The sequence below is a fragment of the Papaver somniferum genome, chromosome 5 (assembly GCF_003573695.1).
Source record: "Papaver somniferum cultivar HN1 chromosome 5, ASM357369v1, whole genome shotgun sequence".
NCBI lineage: Eukaryota > Viridiplantae > Streptophyta > Magnoliopsida > Ranunculales > Papaveraceae > Papaver > Papaver somniferum.
Genome location: NC_039362.1, coordinates 136,616,595 through 136,627,604, shown reverse-complemented (window position 1 = coordinate 136,627,604; position 11,010 = coordinate 136,616,595). Strand labels below are relative to the sequence as shown.

Genomic DNA, 11,010 nt, shown 5'->3' with positions numbered 1-11,010 from the left:
AATTTTACGCAGGTAACTATAAGGATGTCTACTATGTTTTGTCAAAATGGTTGATCGAAATTCCTTTTGGATTAAAAGATAAAATTGAAACTATACAGCTGACCAGAAATTCGTTTTTGTTTTTCACTCCACAATTAACATCCATGATTCACAAACCAATCAATCGTTTTCGATTATTACAAATACTAATGTCTTAAGATTGTTGGGTGCAATAATCAAAAACAAAAAAAAATCAAATAAGCAAAAGTTATTGATACTTAGCTCCTTTATAATGGAAGTGATTGCTTTGACGAAACGAACAAGCTCCCCGTATCTCCGCAACAGCAACAAGGCAAAACTTTGGAAAATAGAGTGAGTCACGTGTTCAACACGCTGTCCTTAAGACATTAGCGCCCGGCTACACTCAAGAGTGATGCTATAGCCCTCACAGGACGGATATCTCCAGGATAAAACACCCTAATACACCTACTACTATGCTCAACTTGAGCTTGGCAACTCCGAAAAAACCGTTAAGGAAAATCGCGAATGCTTAAAAAACGCTATAAAATATTTTCCCTTAGGGGTCCCTCTAAAATATAGAGCAACCCCTTTCCCATGATTTTACAAAAGTAGTGAATTTCTTTATATAATGGAATAAAACAATTTAAGAAGAGGAATTCCCCGATGTGGGACTAAAAAGCTTATATAGTCTCTTAAAACAACTAAAAAGTGGAAACTCCACAATGTGGGACTAATAAGTTTTTCATTCACAAACAAAACAATAAATTAATTTTATTTAGTTAAACACATTAAAATAATAATTAATAAATATTGTTCCAACAAAACTTCAATTAAGTCAGAAAACCCCTGAATGGCAAGCAAAATGTAAATCGCTTAACACTCAACTTACATGGATAAAGCCAGAGTCGATTGACATGGCAACCTGAGATGTATGCACAACCGATATTTGTGATCAGAAACCAAAGTTCTTGTAAAACACGAAGAGATGACACTTGGCAGAGACACATCGGAGAATACATAACTTTATTTGGAGTTCGTTACATTTCTTTTTGCATGTAGTCCATCCATAAACAAATGGAGACATTCTAACGGATGAGATTCCATCCGTAAGAATGCAACGAAAAAAAGAAAAAAGCGCTTGTAAGACATGAGCAAGTGGAGCATAACACTTATTATTTTCTATGTTCTAAAAATGTAAGATTGGGTAACAAAGTAAAGGCACATTCAGTATACTAAATTACAAAGAGTAAACTCCACACCTCTGTCTAGATCTCTTACAATTTCAAGGTTTAGTGATGTCACCTGGAACAGTATAAACAGTTAAACAACAACAAAATTACAATAAGTATCAATATCTTCGAGGTCCACAATGAATAAAATTGTACCCTTGTAAGATTTCCTTGTGATTTATCTCATGTTGTTAACAATAGTTGGATTTAAAAATAAGCGCATACAATGTAATTATCGTCCCATCAATGAAGTAAACTCCAATTACCCTGAAAAAAAGATATACCAACAACTGTCTACTCCTCCATTAGGAACTCCAGACCTACACGCCTGAAAGTGACCGAAAGATCCTACACTCACAAGTGAGAAACGTCAAGTACTTTTTTTGATAAATTGTTAAAAACTTATTCAAGACTTCCAAGGAGGCACAAAACTGAGCCATACAACAACGCGAAAGACGGAAAGTATATATAAGATGGATTTTTTTGCTCCGCATCGTAAACTAAATCCTAATGAAATAAACACTCAACAGCCTTTCACCCAGAAAACCCATTTTAACCAGCCACCATATCAATTCTATTCTTCATCCATCACCAACAACAAACCCATCCACTGAACTAAACTACCTGACTCAACCATTCTTTCACTTTAACAGGGCCAAAGCTGTTGCGAAATCTAGTTACTAATCATGGAAAATGGTGTAGTCTTGAAATCAAGACATATGGTTTTGACAACTAATTTTTACAAACAAGCTTGAGATAGCAACGCTTCCGAGTTCGACCAAGCAGTGCTCTAACAGACTAGAAATCAAGATATAGTTTTGATAACAAACTTGAGATAACAACACTTGTGAGTTCGACCGAGAAACCTCTAACAATCTCCCTCTTTATCAATTCTCGAATTCATCATGTCTTGATTTCCTTGGCTTCTTCAACTCCTTGAACTCTTGATAATTTCAAGGTGCAATGATTCTGAATATGTTCAACTCAACATCGTTGTTATGGAAGAACTGATTCCATAGCGATAAAAATATTCTCAATCCTCGTTATACAGAAACATAGTATTATTCCTTCTCCAAATTTCAAATGTATCCCAACTCTGAAGTAATACTACGGTGGTATGTTTCTCCTCCTTAATCAATACTTACATATTTTGTATAATAAGTGAAACCTATAGATTATTGATTTACCCCGCCTTACATAATGATCTGTAAACCATATGTATGTAGTATGAAACTACTAAATAATTCTCCCCCTTTTCGTCACTAAACTTAAAAAAGTTACGAAAATCGCAGGATCGCAATGAATACAACCAAAAGATATGTCAAGTTTTAAGGAAGTTTTGAGATTTCACATTATAACATATTTAAAATGCAACTCCTCATATCAAGTTTTCTGGATGATATCACATAGTAAGAGTATCCTTCATCTAGGAGATTTAAGATACAAGCATCCCCTTTCAAATTCCACAGCCACACACCCCACAAAGATAAAGCAATTAAGCACAAGTTCATTTAAAAACTCTTCCCCATTTGATGTCATTCCCAAGAGAACAACATATTGACCTTGCTTTATGAAAAAGAAGGATTTTGTTGGACCTTAACAAATCACACGGATTTGTATCCGAAAATCGACTTAAAATAATCTCTAGCTACCCAGTTACACAAAAGACAATTTTAATCCACATGACTCAACATAAGAAAATCTTACGAAATGTGTCAAGCAGCAAAAACACTGAGTGTGATCACGAGTAGATCAATACTGCGAGAAAATTCTCAAAGAGTTTGTTTTATTTTCAGTTTATAGAAAACATAATAATTTAACTTTTGGGAATATGAAATATCAGCTTGATTCACGAAAAAATTAAAGGAACATATATTTCATAAGATATTGAGAAATACACAAGAATATCCATGGGAATCAAGTATTTCTACAAACTTGTAAAGAGCATACAAGTTGATTTAATTCTTAGAAGGAAGGATCACTCTTTTTCGCCGGGATTTACACCAAAAATGGCTTCCAAAAGTGTATAAAAATATTTCCTTGAAAAATAAGAAGATGCATATATATATAAATATATAACCATTAATAATCGTGCGTCATATATTCACATACAAACCAAGGAGGTCGTAAACATTCAAGTAATAACCGAGTTCAATAACACTCAAAACTTAAACTATGAATCATGATAAAAAGATATTTAATGATCAAAGTTGTCTTAGAAGTGTTAGAGAGTGTTTTTATATTTCCAAACATATTATAAAAATAGTTTGTACGCATCTGAAAAATATTTGGCAGGAACCCGACCCTAAGTTACGAAAGAAAGACCTAAAACATAGTTTGTGAGTCTTGGCCCACATGGTACACATACCAGTATGCGTATCATCCTTTTTTTTTAAAAGGGTCAAGGAACTATTTAATATTTATACTGTTATGCATACTCTATGGTTCACGAAATTCAGAGTTTCCATGGTACACGTACCTGTATGTGTACCCTCTTGTAGACGTCGATATTCGATAAGCTTGTTTTGCCTACTTCTTCGTCTAAACTTGGAATGAACTCATTCTTTTTGTATTATCCTTGTAATGAATTATCTTAAATATGATGATGATAAATCCTAAATTTAAATGAGTTAAGATTGGTCTTTGGCCCGTCTCTTTATTTTGAGCATCTTTGCTCCATTTCGTCACACTTCTTCCACTTGTCTTCGACTTGGGCACTTAGATACTTGCAATAATTATCTTCATAGATCCTAATATAGAAAAACAAGAGAAAATAGTAATAACAAGAATACATGCAAGAATAATAACCAACACGATATGTGCGTCCTAATTCTCTTGCTTTTCTCACCGTATTCATAATACAGAATAACTTGGTGAGGATGCACTTTCAAAAAAATCAAGTTGTCTTGGGGTGAAAAGTGTTTTGATCACCATAGGTGGTTGAAACAAACTTTTACACATCTATGGATTTATCACCATATATAGTTTTTGGAACAATTTCCTCTAGAAATAATAAATTCTAAATAAGGGATGTTCTACATCAGACCCATCATCTTGAAAATAATTTGTGTCGAATTGAGAAAGTACTGTAGAATGTGTGCTATATCATTTTGTGAATATTTTCACAGTAATCAAGCCCATCTACCTATTAATATGAAGCACAAGTCTAAAGTCTAATGAGACTACTAAATGAATCGAATGTAAAGATTTTATATGGAGAGAGTTCAACATTTCCTTAACCTAATCGGTTTCCTGTATTTAGAATTATAGGAAGTAAGGAGCTTGAAGCCCAAGTTTCCAGCACTTTCTTAATTTCCGAAGTTTTTTGTAGGTGGAATTTTTTATTTTCAGGACGGTGAGCATGCACCTCTGATCCGTCCAATATTATGAAATTTGACGGTCTAAAGGTGCATGTCCATTAAGTAATATTCAATCACGTGATGGATAACACGACTCGGTTTCTAAAGAAATTTTGTTCAATATGCATATATAATTTCACTAGGTATCACCTCAATCATTCAATTTGTGTTGTATGCCTTTTTTTTTGTTTGTTTAGCACGTAGGTTTTATTTGGATAAAACAAATCAAAAATATTTTTAATTTTTCCCCTGTGGTGTATGAAAATTAGTATGGTATGTTTTTTTTAGATAAAAAAAAATTAAACATCTCGAAATTCAATTTTTCTGGTACGGTGTATGAAAATTAGTACGTTTGGGTAAAAAATATCATTGGACCCCATAAAAACAAGAACATACAGAGTTTCACTTGGAAAAGTAGCGGTTAGTTGTAATATATTTGGGTAAAAAAGCACATGTAAATAATATGATAAACAAATATTTATCTGGAAATAGTATCCATAAGATTTCTACTTCTTTTGTTATGTGTGCAAAAGTTAAGGCCTGTTGGGTACAAATTTCAAAAGTAACTTTCAAAAATCATTTTATACATATCATTTTTTCTTGTTTTCATTTTCCAATAGATTTATAAATGGTTTTTGTTGTGAGATATTAAAAACTGTTTTGGAAAACATAATTTCTAAGAACAAAACATAATTATTAATTATAACAACAATAGTTCAGACTTGCCAACTCCATCAAATACTGCAAATTTGATTATAGGTTTTGTATAATTAGTGGACCTAATGCGAGATGAAAAGTTTTGTAACTATTAATTTTTAATATCACTTTCAGTCATTTTACCAATCCATGCGCATTACAAATCTTCCATTTATTTGGTCGAAAAAGTGAATATTATAGTATTATGATTGTAACGTCTCTTAAAAATCTCACAAAACAAATAAAAATCATAATTACTTTGACTTAATTCGCAACAATAAATATCGTATAGGCAACGATACTAGGTTTAATTCCCTTATTAGTTTCATCCACTTATACAACATGAAAACAAAGGAACAATATTTTATTTTGGAAATTGAAGTGAATAGAAGATTGAATGTTTTATTAGAGAAATTAACCACGCAAGAAATTTGTGAAAATATCATACCTCCGACTCTTGTTTTCGTTTTTTTTCCTTTTTAAAAATTGAAAACAATGGAGAAAAGTTTTCAGAAAATATATCTCCCAAACATGTTTCAATCTGTTTTTCGTTTTAGAAAAAAAACGGTTCATAAAAGCCACACAAAACATGTCCTTAGGATTTGTTTGTCACAGTTCTTATAAATCGTGTTAGTTATAAATTCGACATACGATGGACTTAATGATGTGATGAAAAATATTCATTAAAAGTGAACTCATTCAGTTGGAAGTTTCTCTTTTATTGTGTGTAAAGAAAGTTTAGTAGAATATTTTTACATGGATTGATTATGGTCTAATAAACATGAAAAACCATTGGTTCTTAGTTTGATAAATGTTCGAAAATTTTGTATCAACTTTATTAAACCAACTAGTACCATTATACGTCATGAACAATCTAAAGTGAACCAAAAAAAGTTAAGCCATATTATTTGAATATAACACCAAACTAAGCCATAAAGCAACTACAAAAATACTATGAGAACAAAAGATAATAATTGGGATATGGCATCAGTAAAACACACCTATAGATCAATTTCTTCGTAAATTTAAAAATATATCGTTAGTGATTTTAATATTTTGCATCAAACATAATTGACTTATCAAAAGAATACGCCTTTTATTTCGTCCGCACATAGCTAACGAGGCTTCATTGAAATGCAAGTTGATTTATGAATTGTTCACTACCTCACTGCTCAAAAGGTTCAATCTAGTTGATGTAACTTAAAACTGTTCACTTAAAGTACAAACACTTGCCTGAAACCAAGATAGTCCAAGTTCTACATCAATATTTAAATTTAAGAAGCATACTAAACAAATAAAGGAATAAAGGATACCTTGGTTTACCACCCTCACATAGATATAATACTGGGTTGCATGAATTATCTGCTAAAGAATGCACAATCACCCTTAGTAATTAAGATGTCCATATCTCCAACACCAGAGTTCGGTTATTATCAATAGTCCAGACCAACTCCGGTTCAAGGAAATACTGGAACAATATACGTGCATCATGTTTCCGTGATACATTAATTAACCAAAAGTAAAAATCCTAATAAATCCAATCTAAGGATTATTTTCAAAGTCAAAAAAAAACATAACCATTAGGATGATGCAAGGATCATCATTATATAGCTTTTACATATCATAAATTTATCTTTAGAAGGGATTGAAAGTCAGGTTCCATTAGGTGGAATTATGGTCTGAAAGAAGTTATTTACACAACATTTATCTCACAAATTATCTCTATCATAAATCAAGAACAATTCCTAACATTTATCTCCATAAATCTCACAGATTATCTCCATCATAAATCAAGAACAATTTCTAACATTTAGCTCCATAAAAAATTCCCATCATGATACAAATATTTGGTTATGTTTTTAGATTATAAGTTAGAAAAGAGAGCTATATAAGCTACCTTTAAGAGACGTTACAATCATAATACTATCACGGGCATGAGGTAAGCCCCCAAGTATGGCTGCACATAACTGGATGTAAAGTCTGATGATTTTCAGATCCATGTTCATTGTGTTGTACTTATATATGCACTCGTGCACGTGATACATAACACGACTTATGATTTACCACTTACCAAATTACTTCATTTTATGCAACTATATCTTGCATTTCATCACCGTATGGTACCATAAAGTACAAACAGTTTGTAGATAACATTGACCAAGTAAACGTGTTGCGGACTTCATTTTATTTATTTCTTTAACACAAAAAAGTTATTAATCAAAAATGAGGGAACAAAAGCAAGGAGCTCCAAGTTCATATAGGAAAACAAAAGAAAACAAAACAGTTGAACAAAAAATAAAAACCGTGTTTTGGAATTCATATATCATGACTGCTTCAATGCTAATTCTTTAATGTTGATCGGGGTGCACCTTGAGTTACCAAAGAAGCAATCTCCTGCGAATTGGTAGTTCACTAGTTGAACCGGATGAATTGCATCATAGAAAAGACGATTATCTCTATCACTGCATGGGTTTTGTCCAGGTATACACATTCCCGATACACCAAAATTACAGCACGGTGTTCTTCCATCGGTATATCCTGCATGAAAAAGATATTTCAACTGTTATACGGATGGAATTTGCGTACGTCATATATAAGAGTGAAATGATGAATGAAATTTCTTACCAAATTTAATAGGATCTTGAAACTGAGCATAACTTAGTGTAAAAAGATCGGCTCGGACGAAAGTAAAGCCTTGTAAGCGGGAAGCAAGTCGTTGTAACATAATTGGAAGTCCATAATTATAAATGTTAATCAAATTGTTTACATCCTCTACACATAGAGTTGTTGGCTTTGGATGAGCACTGGCTATCACTATTGGTAAACATCCCAGAGCACCGAGACCAAACACTACGAATTTTCTCCCTCCTAATTTGTATATAATCTGCAAAAATTCAACACATGGTTATATAAGCACGCGTCAAGTATTTTCCTCGCGAAAAATGAATTTAAACCATGCCATGCATACATACCGTCAATTGTTGTTCGAAAGTGTCTAACAGGAGATTAGCAAATTTTTGAGGAGGATTGGTTTGGCTACTGTTGGAGAACTGAGGTTGTAGATAGTTGTTGAGATAATCATTACTACCAGTGGAAATAAGAAAGATAGACCTATGCAAGGTAGAGGAGAGGTTTGTTGGCAAATCTTTTGTCACTGTGCTATTAAAGTAGTTGATTTGTTCATCTAGAGTTAATATGTCTCCCTGTTTAGAGTCAAACAAAAAGAAAAGTTAATACGATGGTTACATGTTGCACCCAACAATTTGATGGTTAATTTGTATATATTACCAATATGGTTCCAGTTTCGGAAAGAATGCCCGATCCACCAGAGGCATAGTTGATTCCGGTGGTGGTGATTTTCCTACTTGCCTCGGACAGACTCAAATACGCTGGTGGATAAGGTAAGCCAAGAAGTTGTGCTGCATGAGACAACAATAACCAATATAGGCCACAAAAAGTGAGAACGACAGTTTGGGATGGATGACACTATACGAGTTGCATGCTTAATTAGAATATTTTTCTTCCTTACGTGGCTTACCTATGAAATCTCCTCCAGTAGCACCATTTGTAAATCTTCCCGTTGGTTCACCGGTGATGAAATCAATTCCATAAGGAGTATAATTCGGTTTCGCTATAGTCTGCAAGAAGTTGTTATTCCCACTGTCTAGAAGAGAGTCACCAAAAATGTACATCGCTGGTACAGTTGCACCTGATGATTTTCCCGCAAACATTGTTAAACAGAGAAGAAAACTGAGTGAGAGAATGGACATGAAGAAGTATGACTCCGTCGAAACTGCCATGGTTTCAGATGTTTCTCTGATATGGAGATTTGCTAATGGATGGAATGCAGTACTATTGTAGGTTGTACCTTATCTGAAAGGGAATCCATTCTGCTGACGTTGCGGCTCGAAAATACCCCTCATGTTTCCCTCAAATATAGTAATCTCATAAATTCAGTCATCAAAAGAACAATTCAGCATGAATTAGTTACAGACGAGACTGAATCAAACGATGAGTTTCTTCTCTATTCTATCAATCTATCTTTATTTTCAAAAAAAAATATAGTAAGCCATATATTTCTAATTAGAGGTAGAGAAATGAACTTGAAGAAAACGTTTTGCAAAAAGATATCCGTCGCTTCAGTTTAGAAGTGGAGTTAGTAGATAAGGCGTATTGATTTAGAGGTAGATAATTCTATAATAATAGAGTTTTTTTCGACCGTTCTCATTAATTTTCGTTTCTGGTTGATTATGGCCCATCAATTTTTGTGTTTTTTTCTTTTTGTAAAAGAATTCTTATAACCTAAAATAGTTAAATCTTAAAAATTATTTTAACCTAAAATAGCTAAACCTTAAAATTCCCATAACACGAGAAAAAAAGGATAATTAACCACAGAATCCACGATTTCATCATGATAATCAACGAATTAAATCACACAATCCACAATTTGATCATGATAATCAACAAATTAAATCAATTATGCATCGATCCCACAGTAAATCGAATGATCATTAGTTAATAAATAAATAACGTAAAACGTTTAATGTTCGCTTAAAATATTAAAAATAGAACTGATTATAGGTACTAACCTTTTGATCCGACAATGAATCTCTTTAGCGCGTATCTTTGTTAATGGTCCTGCTCAGAGTAGTTGGAATTTTTGTTAGTGTTGGAAAAATAATTGAAAGCAAAGATTATGATCTAAAACAAGCTAATACAAAACCAGCATGAAAAACCAAAATCCTGATTTCACTGTTAATTTTCTTAACTTTGTTTTTTCCATAATTAAAAATAAAATATGTAAGATCAAAAATACTCTGATATAAATGTGCAAAATAAAAAAGATCTTTTCATTTACTAAGATTAAATTAAATTCTTCTATAAAAAAATATATATTTAGTTAAAATCTAAACAAAGCTTTTGCTTGGTAACCTAGCAATAAGCTGGGCTCCAACACCTCTTTGAATAGCAACATCTAATCTATGAAAAATAAAATTGCCAAAACCACTACTAGCGTATTACTAACTAAACAATTTTTCAGACGCTTGAAAAAACACAAAGTATCTTCACCAAGTTCCCCTTAAGTAGAAAAAGCTAAGACACCCAAACCATAGCCATGTGAAACGCATTTCTCCAAGTATTTAGGGTGTTTACATGAAACAACACTGGATATAGCTTTACCTGGGACAAAAGATCTAACACCTTCACCAGTGAAGGGCGAAACTCCTGTGACATCCATACAAACATCTTGTCCATTCTCCCAGTTGAGCACGAGTATATCAGCAGGCTTCAAATCTTTGTCATCATCTGTCAGGAAACCAAGAGGAACTTCTTTGCGCGCAGGCACACCAACTGTGCAGCAAATGTCAGCGACAACATCACGAACAATATCATGTCGAAACTTAGGACCTACATCTTTAGCACAATTAAGTGCATGATCCCCAAAGATGTCCATTGATTTATTGCAACTTGGGCATAAGCTATTCTCAACAAACAGTGGGATACCGATACGATAGCAAAGCACGGCTCTGAATTGTCTAGGTCCAAGGAACTGATTAAGCCCACTAATGGGTACAACCAATAAATAGTCTTGTGCATGCTTGACACGATTACGCTGCCACAAAACAGAATCTCTTGCACACATAGAAAACCGGTTGGGGATTTGCTTCTTAACTGCATCAAAGTAAATGAGTGCCAGGGAGTGCATGGAGGGGGGGGGGGGGGGG

At 33.3% G+C, this 11,010-nt stretch overlaps 1 protein-coding gene across 2 annotated transcripts; it reads right to left on the bottom strand.

Moving 5' to 3' along the window:
* Window positions 1–7,437: 7,437 nt before the first annotated feature.
* On the bottom strand, window positions 7,438–9,441 carry LOC113282846 (GDSL esterase/lipase At1g71691-like). 2 transcript variants are annotated; one of them, XM_026531954.1, is made up of 6 exons: window positions 9,153–9,441; window positions 8,823–8,993; window positions 8,573–8,703; window positions 8,257–8,487; window positions 7,910–8,168; window positions 7,438–7,822 (listed from the first exon to the last, which is right to left on the bottom strand). In XM_026531954.1, exons 2-6 carry the CDS (start codon window positions 8,974–8,976, stop codon window positions 7,608–7,610), a joined length of 990 nt encoding a protein of 329 aa, XP_026387739.1. In that variant the 5' UTR covers window positions 8,977–8,993; window positions 9,153–9,441; the 3' UTR covers window positions 7,438–7,607. The 2 variants fall into 2 exon arrangements, with proteins under 2 accessions (XP_026387739.1, XP_026387738.1); XM_026531953.1 differs by having other exon boundaries at window positions 8,823–9,441.
* Between the last annotated feature and the right edge of the window lie 1,569 nt (window positions 9,442–11,010).